Below are 20,072 nucleotides of genomic sequence, written 5' to 3' on the forward strand. Positions count from 1 at the left end.
CACATGCATAGTTGATATTTTTAGTACGTTACCACTTCTACAAATTAAACCAAAATCACTGCACTAACCACTAAAACTAGAAACTATATATTGCAGTCATTTTTTTTCTTCTTTTTTTTTTAACTACGCAAGAAGTATAAAAGATTGAGTTACATAATGATAATGTGGCTGTGATAAAAACAACACGTTGACATGTCGATTACTATATGATCAACTTAAATGTTGGTTGTTTCATGTCCTTTTCTGCCTTCGGCTTTGAATCCGAATCTTCATTTTTCATATTAAATGTGAAAATAATATCAGAAACACAAAAGCCGAAAAAAAGACCAAACCAATATATCATAATGAAATAATAAATATGAATCGTAGTGATAATAGGATACTATTTATTTGGATATGACCCCATGCAAAGTGGACCCAAAAGATATCCCAAAATTTCAGAAACGATATTAATCATTGAGAAAATTAAAAATCATTATCGCAATAAAATATAAATAATTGTGGATAAAAACTGTAAATTTGGATATTTCAGTATGTCATTCTTAGTACGAGAATACAAGAGGTCTTAGTTTAGGCCCATCTAAAGCCCAATAATCAGCTTATACAAAAAAGGAGCGAACAATTCAACCATCGCGAATCGCAATCGCGAATTTTGAGATTTCGGGAGCTTCGATTGATTTGGGATTTTAGGGTTTTCTTTCTCAGAAGACGACTCCGAGAGACCAACAGGTGATTTGACAATGACGCTACCTCCAGGACTTTACTCCGGCACCAGCTCTCTTGCTCTGGTAATTCATCTCTCTAACCCGATTCTCGATCTGTAGCACATATTCGTTTTTTTTTTTTTTTGTTGTAAAGGTGATTCAACGAGTCTTTTGCTTCGATGATTAGGTAGCTCGTGCTTCGGCTTTTGGCTTGGGTCTCGTCTACGGGAACATGAAGCTCAAGGTCCTTAAGGTGTGTAATTCTATCTCTATTTGAAGATCTTGTCTTCTATTTCTGATTAGATTTGTCTGCTACGAATCTGCAAAATACATAATCTCTAGTTGATTGATCTCGAAAAGGGTATTGATTTTTTTAATTTTGTTCTATCATCTGATCATTGTGACATTCGAATTGTTGTTTACATGATATTTTGAAATTGGTGGATACACAAATTTTATGATCAGAAAAATTCATGATTTTGATCATAGTTAGAGTGAGAGAGCATAGTTTTGTTTGTATTTACAGTGCTCTCAAGCTATAGATGGGAATTGCAGATTGCTGGTTTGCTTTTTTTGTTAGTTTGTTTCTGCTAGTACACGGATTATGCCTGAGTTTTGATCTTATAATCCCTATTAGATTAACATATGCTAATTCTTCAAGTCGTCATCAAATTTTTAATGACTGTTGAAATAATACCCGCTTTGTGGTGTGTCTTTCTCTGGATTTTGCTTCTGAAGTTACTAGCTTTTTTAAGTTTGTGGTCGTGAGTCTCCTCTGTTAAGAACATCTTTGAGTAGCCGAGCCAGTGTTGTGATGCCTTGAGCAAAATCTCTGGCTCATTAGTCATGTTGCGAACACTAAAAAGGTTTACTTGGTAAATCTTGTTGTTTGCTGATTCTAGTTCCTCAACTGATTCTCTCTTTGCAAAACCGGAAATGCTTAAAACTTGGATATCTCTATACATGAAATGTTCTTGAATTTTAGCATATGCTAAGTACCGACAAATTGCTTTTCACCTGCAGATCAAATCGATGTCACAGAAGACGGTTGAAGCCACCACTCATCATTAAACCACTCTTCTCTCTTTACAATAAGATGCCAAAAGCTGGGGGTGATGTCTCCCCGGTTAGTTTTTCTTCTTTTCATGATTCATCTTTTAGCATAGGAAGGAACAAATGTGTTGAAAAGTTTCTTATACGGTTTTAAGACCTTTTTGGTGCCAAACTTGCCTCTGCTTTAAAACCCGAGTTAAGAACATCTTTCTTTTGTTGTTGTCATCCAATAACACCATTCACATTTACCTCTTAACCAGATTCTTTATACCACTAAGGAACTCAGTGTCCCGGTTTTGCGTTACACTTTGTTTTGCAAGTGTCCTTATATTTCTCTCACCGTTGAGGTCTTATGTCTATCAAGTTTCAACCATTTGATTTTTTGATCACGATATCGGTCTTGAATTTGTAAAGCATAAGAATGGGTTCCCGGTTAAACTGGACTAGCCCATTCCAGAGGAATTGATCCCAATGGACAGAGTGTAAGAAAGCAAAGATTTCTCTGGTCCTGAAAAGCATGATCCAACTCCAAGTGTATCTGAGTTTATCCGGAAAAAAAAACATTGCGGCTCCGATTGGTGACAAAAAAAAAGAACAATAGGAACATGAAAAAAAAATGAAAAGGAACAAAAAGGAAAAGAAAATGATCAAAACCAGGAATCAAAAGGAACATAAGAATTGAACAAATCTACATATACATTTTTACAGTACTTTTTTGCTTTAATTCTTTTGGATCCGGGTTTGACCCGGTTTTAGTCTATTCGGATCTTGGATAAGCAATTTTAGGGATGTTGTCTTAATTTCAAACTAATAAATGAAGCCTTTATTAATTTCAAACTGAAAAAATTTATGGCAATATTAAAACGAAATTAATTCCTTTATTAATTCATATTTGTTAATTTCCTTAACTTCTCCCCACACCTAATTATTAATTTTCTTTAAGAGAATATGCGTATAACAAAACAAATAAGTTACCTATTTTAATGGTAAATAATCTTATTTGTTATATATATATATGATATCTCTAAACTAACCATATTTGTTATTTACCTTAACTACTTCTAACCATAATTATCTAACTACTTATTTTTATATAGAAAGAATATGTGATTAAAATAAATATTTTGTAAATATTAATTTGGGGACAAATTCTTACGAAAATAATTTGTTTTGTTATAAAATTTAATGTTTGTTATTTTTCTAAATTATTTTTGAAACTAAATTACATAAATACTAATAATAATTTGTCTACACCATAAAATGAAAATAGTTATTTATTTTAAATTTTTATATAATATTACGTAATTTGTTTTAGTTATATTTTCTGATATAGGTGAACAAATTATTTTCGTATTTATGAAAATTATAAAATCTAAATTAGTTTAAAATTTGAAATAACTATAATCCTAAATTTTAATCTTTATGGGTAGGTTTTTTTTTGTGACCAAAAATATTCAATTGGATCTTTCTTTAAATTTTGGCAATATCCAAAACGAAATTAATTTATAAACTCTAAAAATATCTATATTTTTAACTATTTCTATATCTAAACTCTTTATTTATGACATATATTCTTCACGATTTTTACAGAAAAATATATAAAATATGATGAGTTAATGCTAATTAACAAATTTGAGCTAATTTTTTACAATCTCTCGACCTAATTTAAACAGAATTATATAATTCTCATTTCACTTTTATTTGATGTTATATTTATATTATTTTGAATTATTATAAAATAAATGTAGTTAATAAATTGGGTATTTTTGATAGAAATAATGATAATCGGATATATGAGTATTTTTGACAGCAAAAATAAGAAACCTTACCGGACTTGTATGGTAACTTCTATGTAAATTATTCAATTTAAAATCGAATATTAAATCAACAAATACAATTCCGAAGTATATGGTAACTTCTTCGTTATTTAGGGAAAAAATTTCGCTAAAATATATATAGAATCTTCTAATTATCAGATTAACCATCAAATATTCTCTACGATCTTGAACTATGGAAAGTCATAAAGTTGGTTTACTGCAAAATTATAAAAATCGCGAAAGCGCAAATCAAATATGTTAAGATCTTTAACGATAGAAACTAAAATTAATTTCGTTTAGATATTCTGATGCGATTAACTATAGCATATCTACGCTAATTACTTATAGAATATTTTGCAGAATATGCTTTTCTTAAAACCCTAATAAAGCAACCTAATTCTAAACATTATAAATATAGGCTCTGCTATTCGGCAAATCATTTTTCATTCATCCACACAAACTTCTCTCAGCATCTATGCTTCAGTTTTTGAGCAATCTAATTTTTATTTTTCATTGTGTATTCTCTATTTTCTATTAATGATGTTATGTTTCTACGATTTTAATTTTTTTTTTTTGTTTTGATATCTCAACATCTATGCTTCAGTTTTTGAGCAATCTAATTTTTATTTTCATTGTGTATTCTCTATTTTCTATTAATGATGTAATGTTTCTACGATTTTAATTCTTTTTTTTGTTTTGATATCTGTTTAATACAAACGCGTGCGGCGTGTCTAAGTATATGTTTTCCTAAAAACATAGTATTTTCCTTACCCCTAAAACATTCATTACCAAGATTTCAAAATTCCATTTTACCGCTAAATCATAATTAATATGACAGATTTTTATTGTAAACAATTTATCATTTTTTCATACACTACACAATTTTCTCTACTAAAAATATACAATATTAAAATCAATGTCACAACATGTAAAATTAATATTTCCAGCGGTATACCGCGGGCTCTCAACCTGAAAAAGAAAAATTAATTTTATTATTTAGTAAAATTATAGGCCCGCGGTGTACCGCGGGTTAATTTCTAGTGATTATGGTAAATGGTAACCAAAAAATTGAACAAATATTTAACATAGTAATTATTAAAAATTATGTATTTTATTTAGTTTAAAATTTTATTTAAAATTAATGTTTTATTTTAATTGAAACGAAATATAGTATAAATTCAAATATTTTATTTTAAAATAATATAAATTTCACTTGAAAGCATTTATTTATTTATTTTAGTATAAATACTAATTTAAAACAAAGTCATAAGATTCATTTAAATTAAAGTTTTGATAAAAGTTTTTTTATACATAAATATATAATAAAAATATAGGAATTATTTATGTATAAAAATGTAAATATTATCAAAAAAGCTATTTTAAAATTATTTAAAAATTAAAAACGAATTTTAAATTTTTGTTCCTTGTTGTTCCTCTACAATTTTGGGGAGGAACAATTTTGTTCTATCATTCTTTTTTTTTTGAGGAATGAAGAGGAAAAATGTAGGACCCACATATCTGAAAATGGAACAAAGATTCTTATAAATGGTAAAAAAAAATGAGGAACAAAAGAATATGACATTCCTACTCATTATTTTCCTCAAAATTGGTTACCAATCGGAACCTGCAATTGTTGTTTCTGGTTTGTTGTATGATTCAGTCGAAGAAAGTCAGATTTGGTCCATATATCAGCCGTGGAGAATGAATAATCAAATATCCATCAATCATGTAGTTCAAATTTGGTTTCGGGACCTCTCTAACACATCCCACCACGGATCCAAACAATTACCATTACTTCAGTGGCGACATATTCATGTGTCATTCTTTCTATTGTTAATAGTCCTCGTATATTTTTTGTTTTTAATCATACTTTCACTAAAGGATCCTACATAAAATCTTGGTGGAAGCAAGTAAGAATTTTGTCAGAAGAAGCATTGGAAAAAGGAGAAAAACAAAAGGAAATAAGATTGTAGTGAAATAAACTGAGATAAGAGTGTCGTAGAAGACGAACCAAAAAAGTGTCTTAAAACAATTGGAGTAAAAGTTGGAATGTGTCCTACAATAAAGTTGACGATAATTGGTTATGTGAATGATTGACACAAAACCATCTGATAAACATGCATGTTTAAGCAGCAGAATCACATTCATGGTCATCTTTCTTCTCCAAACGACCAAATAGATAAAAGCATGAGACTCTGAGAGAAAACAATGGCGCTTCATCGTTCTACTGACATATACTACGTTGATGGTGGCCTCAAGATCCCTTAACCAACCCGCCGTAATGTTTTACTGGTATAATTTTCCTCTAAACCGGCCATTGATCATTTTTTCCGTTAAATTTTTTTGGGATTTGGTTCAGGGATTTTACCACAGGAGGAGAGACTCAATTAAATTAAACATGGAAACAAAGACAACTTAAGTTTAGTTCGCTTTAGGTTTGGTGTTGAAGATTTTTATGACATCAAGGCTGACGCTCATCATGCATAGGCATGGGCAAAAGCTAACCGTAACCGTATTTCGGACCGTAACCAGACCGTTTCTCAACCGTAATCGAACCGTAACCGTATAAAATGGTTAATAACCGTAACCATAAAAATAGATTAGTTACGGTTAAAAAATATACTAACCGTAACCGTTAATTTTCCGTAAACATATCAAAACCGTTAGTTAACCGTACGGTTAACCGTGCGGTTAACCGCATAGTTAACCGTGAAATTAAAACCTAAAATACATAATTATATAACTAAAACAGTACCTTAAATGGTTTAATTCGCCCACTACTAAATTTAAACCACTCCACTCGTCCACTACTCATTTTCCACAAATCAAATCATAAATAATTTACAAGTTATTATTTCTACTCTTGTAATCGTTTCTTAATTCTCATAACATCCTTTCTATAGTATTGTTTGGAATACGTATTGTCAATAAAACAATAACTCAATCATTATAATTATTACCATTGATTTAGTTATTCGTTGGTTTACTTAACAGAACCAAATAACTAATTAACTATAAATATTAAAGTATATAATCATATATATTATATATTGTAAAATAAATATTATTTGATATATCATCATTAAATTTTTATTCTAAAGATTAAAAATACCTAAGCTTTTGTCTTTGATATTAACCGTATCGTAATAATTAAATAACCGTAACCATATTTAACCATAACCGTTGTAACCGTAACCCTATTTAACCGTAACCGTTTTAACCGTATATATAACGGTTAAGGTTACGGTTAGAGAAATTTTATAACCGTAACCGGGGGTTAATAAACCGTAACCGCAATAACTGTTGTCATGCCTTCATGCTCTTATAAGTTATACCATCTAAATTAAAACCATCGTCCTTCTTATCTTATCTTTATATTTGGTAGCAATACCTAGGCATGACCAAAAGCTAACCGTAACTTTATTTCGGACCGTTTTTCAACCGTAACCAGACCGTAACCGTATAAAACATTTAAAAACCGTAACCGTTAACCGTCAAAATAGATTAGTTACGGTTGAAAAATATACTAACCGTAACCGTCAATTAACCGTAAACGTGTCAAAACCGTTAGTTAACCGTACGGTTAACCGCACGGTTAACCGCACTATTAACCGCATAGTTAAAACTTTAAAATATGATTGTAGCTGCGTATGATGCAAAAACAAATATCGAATGTTCAGATAAAGATTTTTAAAAAAAAGTAAATGATACCGCACATTAAAAAATCTATGTTAGGAAAAATGGTTTTTTTCTCAAACAAATATGTTCTAATGCTATATTACTAAAAATGAAGAAAATTTGGTTTATAACATACTTTTTTATCCTATTCAAAGTAGTATAAAAGTTAGGTAACTCGTAAGATTTTACCTCCGATATTAACCGTATCGTAATCATCAAATAACCATAACCGTATTTAACCGTAACAGTTGTAATCGTAACCGTTTAACCGTATATATAGTACTTAAGGTTACGGTTAAAGAAAATATATAACCGTAATAACCGTAACTGTGGTCATGCCTAGCAATACCACGTAGTGATGTGGATTTTTAATTACTATTGTTTTATGTTCGTCCGTAAAAAATAAACTCAATTCTTTTCAAATCTATCTCATTGGCCTTTCTAGCCAACTCAAAGGCACACAAACATCAATATATGCATTGCTTAGTTGAATTATGTTTTTTTTTTTTTTTTGGATTGCCCAAGATGACAAAAAAGAAAAGAAATGGTTAATTGCTTCAACATGACCAATTAGCAATGTTCCATTGCTACTCTTTAATTACATTTTATTAGAGATTAATATGGTTAAGAATCTTTTTTTTGTCAAACATATGGTTAAGAATCTTAATTTTAAAATGTTGTCAATTGATCTAATCTTAAGAATTTTTCGCTCTTTATCAAGTAATAGCTGATATCAAAAAGATTTGTCTGTCTAGTTCGATTGGCTGACTTTTTTTTTTAAACCAAAACATTCGTTTAGGGAAAAATCATCGCATATATTAACAAAATAGATTTTTGTTTACATAATAATAATAAAAGTTACAGTTCCCTAAATGTTGCAGGTATTACAGAAATATATAAATAAACAAATCTTATCAAATCAAACAGAGAACTCTTTGAGGAGTAATCTGAATAAAGACAATCCGGTAGCTCGCAGGAATCAACAATGAAGTCCTCCACCAGTTGGATGGGTCAAATATAATTTTGATAGTGGGTATGTTCAAAGAAGGGATCATACAAGTTCAGGCTGGATCATCCGAGATAGTACAGAGCGTGAATTCTTTCTGGATGCACAAAACTTCGACAATCCTACTCGGCGTTACAAGCAGAAGCTTTGGGCTTCTTACATGCTCTTCAGGTCATATGGGTTCATGGTTTTCGACATGTTTGGTTTGAAGGAGATAACCTGCAACTCACTACTCTGATTAATAAGATAGAAGACCATCATCTAATTGGTACATTACTTCAAGATATTCGAGTATGGATGGCTAAACTTCCTCTCTCCTCTTTGGGACATGTGAATCGAGAGGCAAATGTTGCAACGGATAAGCTCTCAAGATACGCGACTTCTATGACTAATTTGTATCAAATCTTTAATGTACCGCCGAGATGGCTTTTAAACTGTTTGAAATCGTTTTATACAATCAATCCAAGTCGGATGTTAAAAGAAAACAAATCGGCTGTGACTGGTGAATATAAGAAGAAAAGAAAAGAAAAATAAGAGAAGAAATGAGAAGAAAAGAAAAACAAAAAGTAGAAGAATTTTTTATACCATGTATTTGTAGTTGAATGTTTTATGCTTTTTTACCTTACTTTTTGAGGAATTGAGAAGAAATTAAATTCTTCTCTCTTCTTCTTGACTGGTTAAATTTTAGTATAAATAGAAGAATTTATTTTCTTCTCATAACTTTTCTTCTATATAATACTATCAGTCACACCCATCGTATCATTTAGTATGTTTAATGAAAAAAAATATTCAGCTATACAAAGAATAACTGAATACATGGCTAGATATGCCAAATTGAAAGATATTTAAAAAAGTACATGATAAAAAAGGGAGATCGATGTTTATTCTTGGTCACACACTTTAGCCAATAGTAATCTAGAGTCGTGACTAGAACATCTAATTATATTGTATAGTTTTTAATGATAAGTGTGTAAAATGATATAGTCAGTCTAAAAATATAAGGGAATCTCATTATATGGAAGACGAATCTAATATATTGGAATACAACGAATATCATAGAATAGGTTTCTCTTTATTTCGATATAATTATAGTTATGCATGCCCGTTCAAGCCCGTCAGAAGTCCATCTCAGGTTGACGATCTGGTTAAGAGCCACTTTAGATAAAAGTATACTAATTTTCTGATATATACTATAGTAAATATGTTGTGTCATTTCATGGACCTTCATGGACATATTATAGATGCATTTAATCACAATTTGCATTTAAATCAAATGCCGAAGAAAAAACGAAGAAATCGAACATAATCACTTTGTTTCGATAAATTTTAATGATAAATTTAAAGATTCGTTAATGCCAATTTGCGTCGTCCAGCCGAATTTTATTATTGAAAAAATCATTATTCCACATAATTACATCCAACAAATTATTCACTATATTTACGTAAAACCATTTACCCTTTTTATTTGCATCAACTAACATTTTTGCCACATTATTAGTAGTTCCGAATTTCTTGATCGATAAATATCCAAATTAATAAGAAAGAATTAGAAAAAGAAAAAGAAAAGAGAGAAGATCAATGGTCAATATTTAATCAGAGCCATCCACGTCCACTTCATCAGATTCTCTCTCTCTCTGTTAAGAAGATTCCTGCCTCTCGCGTTCGTTCTTATCCAGGCCAGCTCTGCTTCACCGTCGCAATCTCCGTCTTCTCCATTAGATCCAACACAGAGGCTCTTCTACATGAAATTCGGCAAAGAGTTTCGTACTCACCTCGAAGAAACTTTACCTGAGTGGAGAGACAAGTTCCTTTGCTATAAACCTTTGAAAAAGCTTCTCAAATATTATCCTTACTCTTCCGATCACCTCGATTCGCGTCCGGTATTCGCTGACACCACTAACATCTCCTCCGCCGCAGACGACGGCGATGTGGCTCCCGGCGTTAGGCCTACGGAAGATCTCCAGGGTTCGTTTGTGAGGATACTTAACGAGGAACTTGACAAGTTTAATGACTTTTACGTTGATAAAGAAGAAGATTTCGTTATCAGATTACAGGTTTTGCTTCCTCACTCTCATCGAATCTGTTCTATCTTCAGATTGGATTTTAGGTCAAGTTAGAAATTCCTTAGAACTTGGTTCATGATTCAGAGCTAAACAAGTGTGTAGAATTGGATCGTTCAATAGGATGATTAATCTCGAATTCTAGAACAAAATTGCCAGTAGTTGATCTCTAATCAAATTGGATCTAGTTTCTCTGTGCTTCAATTAGATTCAATAGCCTGGTGAAGTCTTCTTATGGTTACATTGGAACCAATTTATTTGCTCTGTGGTTTATCACAATTGAGATCTAATTACTTGGAAATTGTGGTCTATGATCCTTGGTCAATGTTCATCTTCTTGCTCTGCTTCTTTGAAGACATATGCAGTCATTTAAAGCCCTAATTGAATAGTGTATGTTCATCACTTTGCGTACAGGAGCTCAAGGAAAGAATCGAGCAAGTTAAAGAGAAGGACAGAAAGAATGGGGAATTCGCATCAGAAAGCGAGTTCAGCGAAGAAATGATGGATATTCGCAGAGACCTTGTTACCATTCATGGCGAGATGGTGCTCCTGAAAAACTACAGCTCCCTTAACTTTGCAGGTATGATATATCTTTATTAGAAAACCAAATCTTGTTACACATTACTGTATGCTAAAAACATCTTCGATTCTAGGACTTGTCAAGATTTTGAAGAAGTACGATAAAAGAACAGGTGGACTTCTACGTCTGCCTTTCACACAGCTTGTTCTCCATCAACCTTTCTTTACAACAGAGCCCCTTACTAAGTTAGTCCGTGATTGTGAGGCCAATCTTGAGCTTCTCTTTCCTTCAGAAGCTGAAGTTGTAGAGTCTTCCAGCACAGTGCACCCACACTCAAGCTCACATCATCACAACTCCCCAAGAATCTCAGCCGAGACTTCCTCAACTCTCGGCAATGAAAATCTTGATATATATAAGAGTACACTCGCTGCAATGAGAGCTATAAGAGGGTTACAAAAGGCTAGCTCGACGTACAACCCATTATCATTCTCATCGCTTCTTCAGAACGAGGATGATGAAACGGTGACAGCTGAAAACTCTCCAAACTCTGGGAACAAAGATGATTCAGAGAAGGAAGATACTGGACCTTCCCACTGATCAGAAGAGAATGAATGATGCTCCTTTTGATCAAGATTTTGAGATTTTGCTTCTTGATATCACCCTAACTTTTCATATATTAACACATTTTACTCCTTCACCTTTTGCAGAGCACAGCTTCTGTATGCATTTGAATTGTAGTATAGTCGTTCATAGATTTTCAATGAAAATTTTCTCCATGGTCTCAACCTTGTCTCATTTTGCAAATTCGTTCGAAAAATCTCAAGAACTGAAATCGTTCAGCCGTTTGATCTGTTCACCAATAATCGGAACAAGAACAAGAGCCTCCCTTGAACTGATGAAATCTATTTCTGTCTCTGATGATGATTTCTCGGTCATAGACCTTTGAAACAATCTTCATAGCCGAATGACAATCCCGACATATCCTCAGATTCTTGAAGACAAGAAGAGGTGTCCTCGGTTTTGTTTCCAGAAGCCCGAAACAGACAGCCAGTTTCTCACTGTGACAGCACAAAGCTTGCTCTTTTTCCTCCAAGTCACCCTCCGAAGGAGAAACCAGGCCAGAGATATCAGGGACATAACCAGCTGATCTTATCCGTTCAATCACTTCATTCAACTTCAAGTAGACCTCTTTCGTTCTCGGGTGGGATCGATCTCCTGAACTAAACCGATGTACTGAGTCATTAACATAAATGGAACTCAAACCAGGTATTTTTCTGATGCCTCGGTTTCTCAGACTTCCCCTTAACCCATCAGCAATATCACTCCTTCCTTCTGCAACATACATGTTTGACATAAGTATTTGGTACTCTGTGTGGCCTGGACTCATCTGAATAAGCTCTCTTTTAATTCGTTCGGCTATCTCCAGCTTTCCATGGACACTACACGAGCCTAGAAGCGAACCAAGGACAACTTCATTCGGAGGCACTGGCATTTCCCTCATCAATATCTCTGCTTCTTCAATACGACCAGCTCGCCCCAATATATCTACCATACATGCATAATGGTCAACCTTAGGTTCCAAACCATAGAACTGGAGGCTGTGGAAACATCGCCACCCTTCATCTACCATCCCCAAGTGGCTGCAAGCACTTAAGAGAGCAGTGAAGGTTAAGTCATCCGGCTTCACCTCTCTTACCATCTCTGGGAACATGTCAATCACCATTCTACCTTTCCCGTGCATTGCTAACCCGCTGAACAAAGCATTCCATGTCACCACATTCCTCTTACGCATCAATCTGAAGACTTTAATGGAAGAATCTATGTTTCCACATTTAGCATACATATCAACCAATGCCGTTCCCACCATAACACCATCATAAGTTTCTTCCTCCCCCATCATCATTGCCTTTTTCAGTGCATACACATGAACCCATCTACCAATTACCAGGTTTCCCGATTGTGCACAAGCCGATAGCATCGAGCAAAGGGTGACGAAGTTCAAACCATGCCCACATCTAAACACCATCTCTGCCAGAAGCTCCAATACTTCCCTTGTAAACCCAGCTCCCAAATACCCAGCAACCATAAGCGTCCAAGCAACAACATTTCTCTCAGGCATTTCGTCAAAAACCTCTCTTCCTCTCTTCAACCCCTCCCATTTCACAAGAGTGTCCAAAACCACCGTCCATGAAACAACGCTCTTCTCCTCTAACGCCTGGAAAATGCGTTTGACTTCACTCACAAACCCACATTTCCCATACATATCCATTAAGGCATTACAAACCTTTACACTAGTCAAAAATCCCATCTTTACAGCAACCCCATGCCCTTGTTCACCGAACCTCAGATCTTCGAGCTTGGCACACACGCCAAACAAGCAGACTAAAGAAACATGATCAATCTCTACTCTTTTCCTTCTCATTTCCACGAAGAGCTTCATCGAATTAACCAACAATCCAAACCGGGAAAAAGAGGATAACAAAGTTGTCCAGTCCACATTGTCTTTATCTGACAGAGGAATTTCGTCGAACAGTTTCTGGGCAGTAGCTATTTCACCAGAGGATGCATAAAACTGAAAGAGCGCGTTGCTGAGGTACGACCTCGGAGCTTTCTTCAATCCAGAAGTGGTTAAAACAGCGTGCAATTCCCTGCCGGGATGGAGAAACGAACGGTGAGCGCTCTGTCGGAGAAGGAGACGAACATTTTGGTAGGATAAGCATTTCATAAGATTATGATCAAAAAGCTCGTCCCTTATGTCCTATAACTGATAGTCTGATAGAATCTTATCTCTTTTTTTTTTAAACCAAATAGAATCTTAGAGTTATGGCGTTAGATCTCGTGAGTTCGATTTCCCCGGGAAACAAACAGAAATTTGGGCTCTCACGCGCCTTGATACAAGTATCGAGTATGAGAGACTTATTAGATAGAGCGCGTGGGCTAATGTTTTTATCTTTTGTCCAGTTCAACATTATTTTACAGATGGAAAAAATGTTTTATCCACATTTACATAAGTGACATAACAAAAGTTTTGGCTTTGATCTCTCATTATATTAGTAGACTATTAGTAACTGCAAGGATACAATCATTCAAATAGAAACTAGATTACTCACAACTACATATTTTTGAGAACAGGACGTTTCTGGTGATAAAACCTGATGTAAATAACTATATCCACATTTGGTAAAAGTCGAATCGTCACTGACAAAGACAAATACCAAAAAAATAAACGATAAATAGAGATTGTCCAGAGTCTTCATTTCATCAATCTACAATTCTCCACGTCCCCACCAATCAATCAGCAACATCATTTTAGATTCGTTTAGGGGTCCATATTAAGTGGGTTTACGCGTATTCTTAAAAACCCTCCGAACAAAATCTAAACACAAATACACATAGCTAACTATTTGTTCATATTTCAAACATATAGTATAATCTAAGCCATTCGGTGACAGCTTTATGAAAAGGACATGTGGTGGTTGGATTTTTTGATACTACAATACGAACAATCACAGATAATTCACATGGAACAGATATGCCAAAACACGTCAAAGAGAAAAAGCTTAAATTGTTTTTCCACAGATAATCCGAATACAACAAACACACTATCCTTTGTTCAACAACTGATCCAGCTCATTCACTTGCAACTAAACAAGAAAATTTCAGTAATTTAATTTCTCAAATAAACCAATTACAATCTTTTTCAACAATTAAACAAAAGATTAAAAACCAACAATCAATCCAACATTACAAAGAGAAAAAGAGAAACTCAACTAAATTTAAAAGCTTTCCCTGAAAAGAATTTTCGATTCAACTAAAGAACTTTGAGACTGGTCACCACTACCACATCCTTGAGATCACATCCCACATTGCCGGGAAAGCGAAAAGAGATACCGGAATCATGAATTGAGCGAAACCTGTGACCATTGAAGCTGATCCAATGTTCTTGACAGGTGCAGATTTTGGTGGAGGAGGAAGCTTCTCGACTTTAACAGCTAGCTTCATGCCACCATAACAGCCACCCTTCCCATCAAGAAGGTAGTAATGTTTGGTCTCGTTGAGAGTGACAATGTCTCTCCCAGCTCCACGTGTCCAGTTACGTATTGGGTGGTCGGCGATACAGCCTTCATAGTCAGTCTTGTTCACTTCAAGAATGTTGTGTTGGTTTCTGTCGTACACGAAATCTGACAAGAAGAGACCACAAAACGTTTAGTCCAAAGATTTGACACATTCTTGATTTGAACCAAGACCTTTTACTTATAAAGGAGTAAGAGATTGGTTATAAAATCACTATGAGCTATAATGAAAATGTTCTGATTCAAGATTTCAGCTTTAACTTAGTGGGACACTGTTTATCAGACAGAAAGAGAGAGACAGAGAGAGAGAGGAATGTAATGATTCAGACAACCTTAAGAACCAGATCTGAACTAATTAGGAAACAATTTTGGAAGAAAAAAAACCTGAATCAATTCAAAACTGTCTGAACAGACACAAAATTGATGACCTTTAAAGATTTGAAGGAGCATTGTAGAAACTTGGAAAGCGAACAACTTTGGGTATGAAGAAGTTGAAACTGTTACTAGATTTAAAACGAAAGCCGTTTCAAATCAGATCTGATATAAACAGATCCGAGAAAGAAGAGACAGAAGAACGTACAGAGCCAGTCTCCGAGGTAGAAATGCTTGCCCTGAGCCCAGATGGTGTAGTTAATGTTGGGGTTCCAAAACTTGTTCTCTCCGACTGTATACTTCTTCGCCGTCACTTCCGGCATCGGCGCCGCCACTAGAAAAGCTAGCGCAACCGCCACAATCAACACCGTCAATCTCGCCATTTTTCTCTCTCTCTCTCTCTCTCTCTCTCTCTATAGGGATGTGAGTTGCGCAATTTGTGATTTAGAGGCGGACTAGTGGGGTTTTCATAGCCGATTTTTATTTACTTTTTTCAACTTTCTCTTAGTGAGTAATGAATAAAATATGTACACAAAAAAAGAAGAGAGAATTAAATAAAAATACTATAAATTCAAAGTTTTAATAATGTTTTATTTCCTCAACCGCGTTTTCTTTTCCACGATGGAAAGACTTTTGGTGCAAGAAAATTCCAAAATTAATATAAAAAAATTGTTAAAAAGAAACTTAACAATTTCCCTTCAATAAATGTTATATTCTGTTATTTAAATCTGGTATTAATTGAGCTATATAATACAACTAGCTTAAATTACTGATTTTTTATTTATTTCAAAAGTTATTTTTATTTTATTTTTTGGTATCACTATTTTTACAAATATAATAATTTCTCAGATTGTGGAAAAATACAGTCAAGTTTGAGCTGACAACAAAGCATGCTTTATTTTAAAGAAATCCAGACATATCCAGAACATCACGCTCTATGTCTAATAACATTATTATTTTTATTTTTTTTTAATAATTGTTATTTCAAAATTATCAGACAGATTATACGCTTTTTGCATGTGATGATGATATGGTTTTCAATGAACGTTCCACACTTTTCTTCTCTGCCTCTCATTGGTTCTTCGATTTTCCGATTCACACATTTGTGGATTTAATTTGCTTCACGGATAAAATCTACCGAATTCTTAAAACATATTTGAACTGGATCTTGAAATGGGCTTTAAAATCTGTTACTAAAGGTATATGAGCCCTTTGTCCAAAACAAATGGCTCTATGAGCCCATATCTTACGTATATCCTTTTGGTTATCCAACTAGCTTAGCCGAGGAAACCGGTACCGGGTTGTTTCGGTTTAGAGAAGAACCAGAAAGGCTTTAAAATATGAACTGACGATGATCAATAGCAACAATCATGTTATTATTGTTTGAATAAAAAAAAATCGTGTTATTGTTATCAGTGGAAGTGAATACAAAAGCTAGTAGGATTCATTAGAGCTTTTTTGTAGATCATAAAAGGAATTTAAAAAGAAAGCTTAATTGAAGAACACCAAGATCAAATGATTCCAGCTTAATATCATAAATAAAGAGAGTAGCTCAATGACATAAACTCATACTTTTGTCTAAATGTCATAAACTCATAATTAATCTTTACATTTTTTATGATGATATATTTTTCAGAAGCAATAAATAAATTAAATTTAATAGACATACTATCTATATATACATTTTTGGATGACTTTTAGCAAATAAATCCTGGAGTTGGAATGTATTTACGGATGAATGCCATTGGCATTAATTATTTAAATTTGAAAAATATTAATTAAAGATATTACCAACACGATTTCGAGAATCATAAATTCATATATTTCTTAATTTTCTGAGTCATTAATGTGATAATCTTTAGGAAATATTTCTCTGTAAAAAAAAAATCCACATTAATGAAGGCATTAAAATCGACACTAACAATTAAATTATTTAGATATTCAATTATTTTAAGATTCTTATATCTTATTTGATATTTTTTTTTAATATCTCATTCTTTAATTACTGCATTTAGAATTTATTGGTTGTTACCTATTTTTTGGTGAAATTTATTGGTTGTTACTTAATAAGTAATTATGGTGCGTTTATTTTAGTTAATATCTAATTTAAAGGATTTGTTTTCTTTTATTATTAATAAACGAATAACATGTATAGAAATAAAAGATTTTTCTTGCGACTCCATAATAAAAATATTAAACTCTTATTTTCTACATTTCTTACACATAATATCCTCTTATTCAATAACAAAAAATATATATTGCATATTTTTAAAAATATTTATAATATTTAAATTATATAAAAAGTTTGTAATATTAATATTATTTCAACTCTATACAAATTTAATATATATGTATATATATCTTATGGGAACCATTTAAAAGAAATTTTTAAATTGACTTGAATTATATAGCTTTTAAATAAAAGTATTATTAAAAAGAAAAATAACTAAATGATGTTTAATTTCACGGGACGGGTAATATGATGGGACGGGTTTGGGTTGATATTTATAAAAGATAGTATACCACGGGTGAAATCCTAAAATTAACAATCAAAATAATCTATCAAACAAATTACATTTTGATTTTTTTAAGAAAATATAGCCCCGCGGTGTACCGCAGGTTAAAATCTAGTTTGAAATTTTATAATTGGACTCAAGATACCTTTAAAAATAACACGATAGAACAGTTTATACGCAGATATAGATTATAGAAGTATGAAAATGCTATATTGATAAAAAAAATTCTTATTTTATTGTTATGTGTATTTACATTAAACGAATTACTTAAAAGAAAATTGCAAAGCTGATAAGTGATAACTCATTAAGTCATTAGTAGAAATTCTTATTTATGACATACTCTCTCTTCTATTCTTAATTTATTCCAAGTTTTAGAAAAGAATTTTTTTAAAAAAATATATACTTTTTTAGGTTCTCTATACATTTTTCATTAGTTACTAATGATAAAGGGGAAACTTTAGGAAAAATAATTGAGTATTATTGGTTTAGATTTGTATTCAAGTTTTAATAAGTTTTCTTACGTGTGAAAAACTTAAAAAATATATTAATTAGAAAGATAAAACAATAAATAAATTGTTCATTTACTACAACAATTATTTTTAGAATATTTTTGAATTGGTAAAAAAAAAATAAAGTGATACTTCTCAAGTAATGGAAGCAGAGCCGGCTCTTTGCACAAGCCAATGAAGCATGTGCCTGTGGCTCCATAATATAAATGTCTTAATCGGCCCCAAATTTGTAAAATGTCTCGTTAGTCTAGTGGTTTAAGTGTTAAAAGATTCTATCAGGTATCTTGAGTTCGATCCCTCATAAAGACAGTTTTTACATTTTTTTATTTTTTTGCTTTGTTCACATAATAATTCAGCCCAAACATTAATTGGGCTTGTGGCCCCTATATTTACTGCGCCGGCTCTGAATGGAAGAAAACGATGAAATGGTTCTTATAGTTCAAATCCTCGATATGATAAGTCCTTTAGGAACTTGTGACCAATAGTTATGATGTAAATAAGTGTCCATTTTTGTTTACTGTTCCATATTTCTAATGCATCTAGTTTTTAGATTTTTCACACATTTTACGAAAACATATATATATATATTTTTTTTTTGTCGGCAATATAGATAGATTCCATTATAAAGGAAGAGTAAGTTTACAGAACAGAGTTTACAACTTAGAGAAGTAGAGGAGTAAAAAGATAGTGGCTAAGAAAACCAAGAGACAACATATGGGGAATTACAAATTCTGGCATTTCGAGCTAGATTATCAGCGAGCTGATTCGCTTGTCGATTTATATATTTGAAACGATAAGAGTCATGTGCCAATGTTGTAATGTCCAGCAGAAGTCCCTGGATCTCGTGAGGACCTATGGCATGCGGTCCAGAATGGGTATTCTTCTCCAAGTACCCAAACAAAGAGATTGAATCTCCGCAGAAGGTGACATTACAATAGCTGAGACGGCGTAGTTGGAGTATAGCTTCCTTCAAGGCAATAGTTTCTGCTTCCAACACATTGTTTGTGGGTTCAATTGATGCACTTCTTTGAAGGATAAAACGGCCCATTGAATCATGTAAAGTCCACGCAATGCCGCTTTTGCTATCTTGATTAACCCATGAAGCATCTGTGCAACAACAATACGAAAACATATTAAATGCATTTTTTGTGATTTACAATTTTCTGTAACTCTAATTCAATATTGTTTAACTTTTTTTTTTGAAATTTGCAACCCATCATCAATACCTAATATAATGTGCATCAATAATTTTAAAAATACAAATTTCAAAAGCAATTTTTTTCTTAGATTAATAAGAAACAAAGGAAAAATTACATAGGAACAACGGTTCATATTTATTTTCTTTGAATAACTTTTCCAAGTTAAATTTACTGTTTAATGAATCAATTTTCTACCTAATCCATAAAGAAAAAGACAAAATATAGTGGATGCCAATTCATTTATACAATTGAAATTAAATAGTGGATGTCAACTCAAAAAATAAATGAGTTGGCATCCACTAGTCTATATAATAAATAGAATCCACTAGTCCATATAATAAATATAATTTATTGTGATTTTTTTGATTAGAAAAGAAATATTATGACAATTGATATAGGACATCTATGATTTGATTTCTGAAGTTTTGGTATGAGTCTATCAGAGCTATTTACCTCGCCAAAGAGACTGATAAAATCTTTGGATTAGAACTGTTATATAGTCTCACATTCTACAATATTCAACTCTTCTTCATAAGTTTATATATCAACGGCCTGACAAAAGAAA

The 20,072-nt window shown here is 32.6% G+C and overlaps 4 protein-coding genes across 4 annotated transcripts; 2 read left to right on the forward strand and 2 right to left on the reverse strand.

Moving 5' to 3' along the window:
• The first annotated feature begins 591 nt into the window (after positions 1–591).
• LOC9307730 lies at positions 592–2,034 on the forward strand. The gene is made up of 3 exons (XM_002871615.2): positions 592–788; positions 892–957; positions 1,728–2,034. The coding sequence occupies exons 1-3, from the start codon at positions 741–743 to the stop codon at positions 1,773–1,775; spliced, it is 162 nt and encodes a 53-aa protein (XP_002871661.1). The 5' UTR covers positions 592–740; the 3' UTR covers positions 1,776–2,034.
• Positions 2,035–9,792: 7,758 nt separating this feature from the next.
• Positions 9,793–11,623, forward strand: LOC9307731 (SPX domain-containing protein 4). Its single transcript, XM_002871616.2, has 3 exons — positions 9,793–10,312; positions 10,733–10,898; positions 10,972–11,623. Exons 1-3 carry the CDS (start codon positions 10,001–10,003, stop codon positions 11,433–11,435), a joined length of 942 nt encoding a protein of 313 aa, XP_002871662.1. The 5' UTR covers positions 9,793–10,000; the 3' UTR covers positions 11,436–11,623.
• LOC9307732 (pentatricopeptide repeat-containing protein At5g15340, mitochondrial) lies at positions 11,561–13,876 on the reverse strand. Its single transcript, XM_002873674.2, has one exon. The coding sequence runs from the start codon at positions 13,561–13,563 to the stop codon at positions 11,692–11,694; it is 1,872 nt and encodes a 623-aa protein (XP_002873720.1). The 5' UTR covers positions 13,564–13,876; the 3' UTR covers positions 11,561–11,691.
• Positions 13,877–14,450: 574 nt separating this feature from the next.
• On the reverse strand, positions 14,451–15,801 carry LOC9309789 (lamin-like protein). The gene is made up of 2 exons (XM_002873675.2): positions 15,492–15,801; positions 14,451–15,019 (listed from the first exon to the last, which is right to left on the reverse strand). Exons 1-2 carry the CDS (start codon positions 15,664–15,666, stop codon positions 14,676–14,678), a joined length of 519 nt encoding a protein of 172 aa, XP_002873721.1. The 5' UTR covers positions 15,667–15,801; the 3' UTR covers positions 14,451–14,675.
• Positions 15,802–20,072: the final 4,271 nt, after the last annotated feature.

The sequence above is a fragment of the Arabidopsis lyrata genome (assembly GCF_000004255.2).
Source record: "Arabidopsis lyrata subsp. lyrata unplaced genomic scaffold ARALYscaffold_6, whole genome shotgun sequence".
Classification (NCBI taxonomy): Eukaryota; Viridiplantae; Streptophyta; class Magnoliopsida; order Brassicales; family Brassicaceae; genus Arabidopsis; species Arabidopsis lyrata.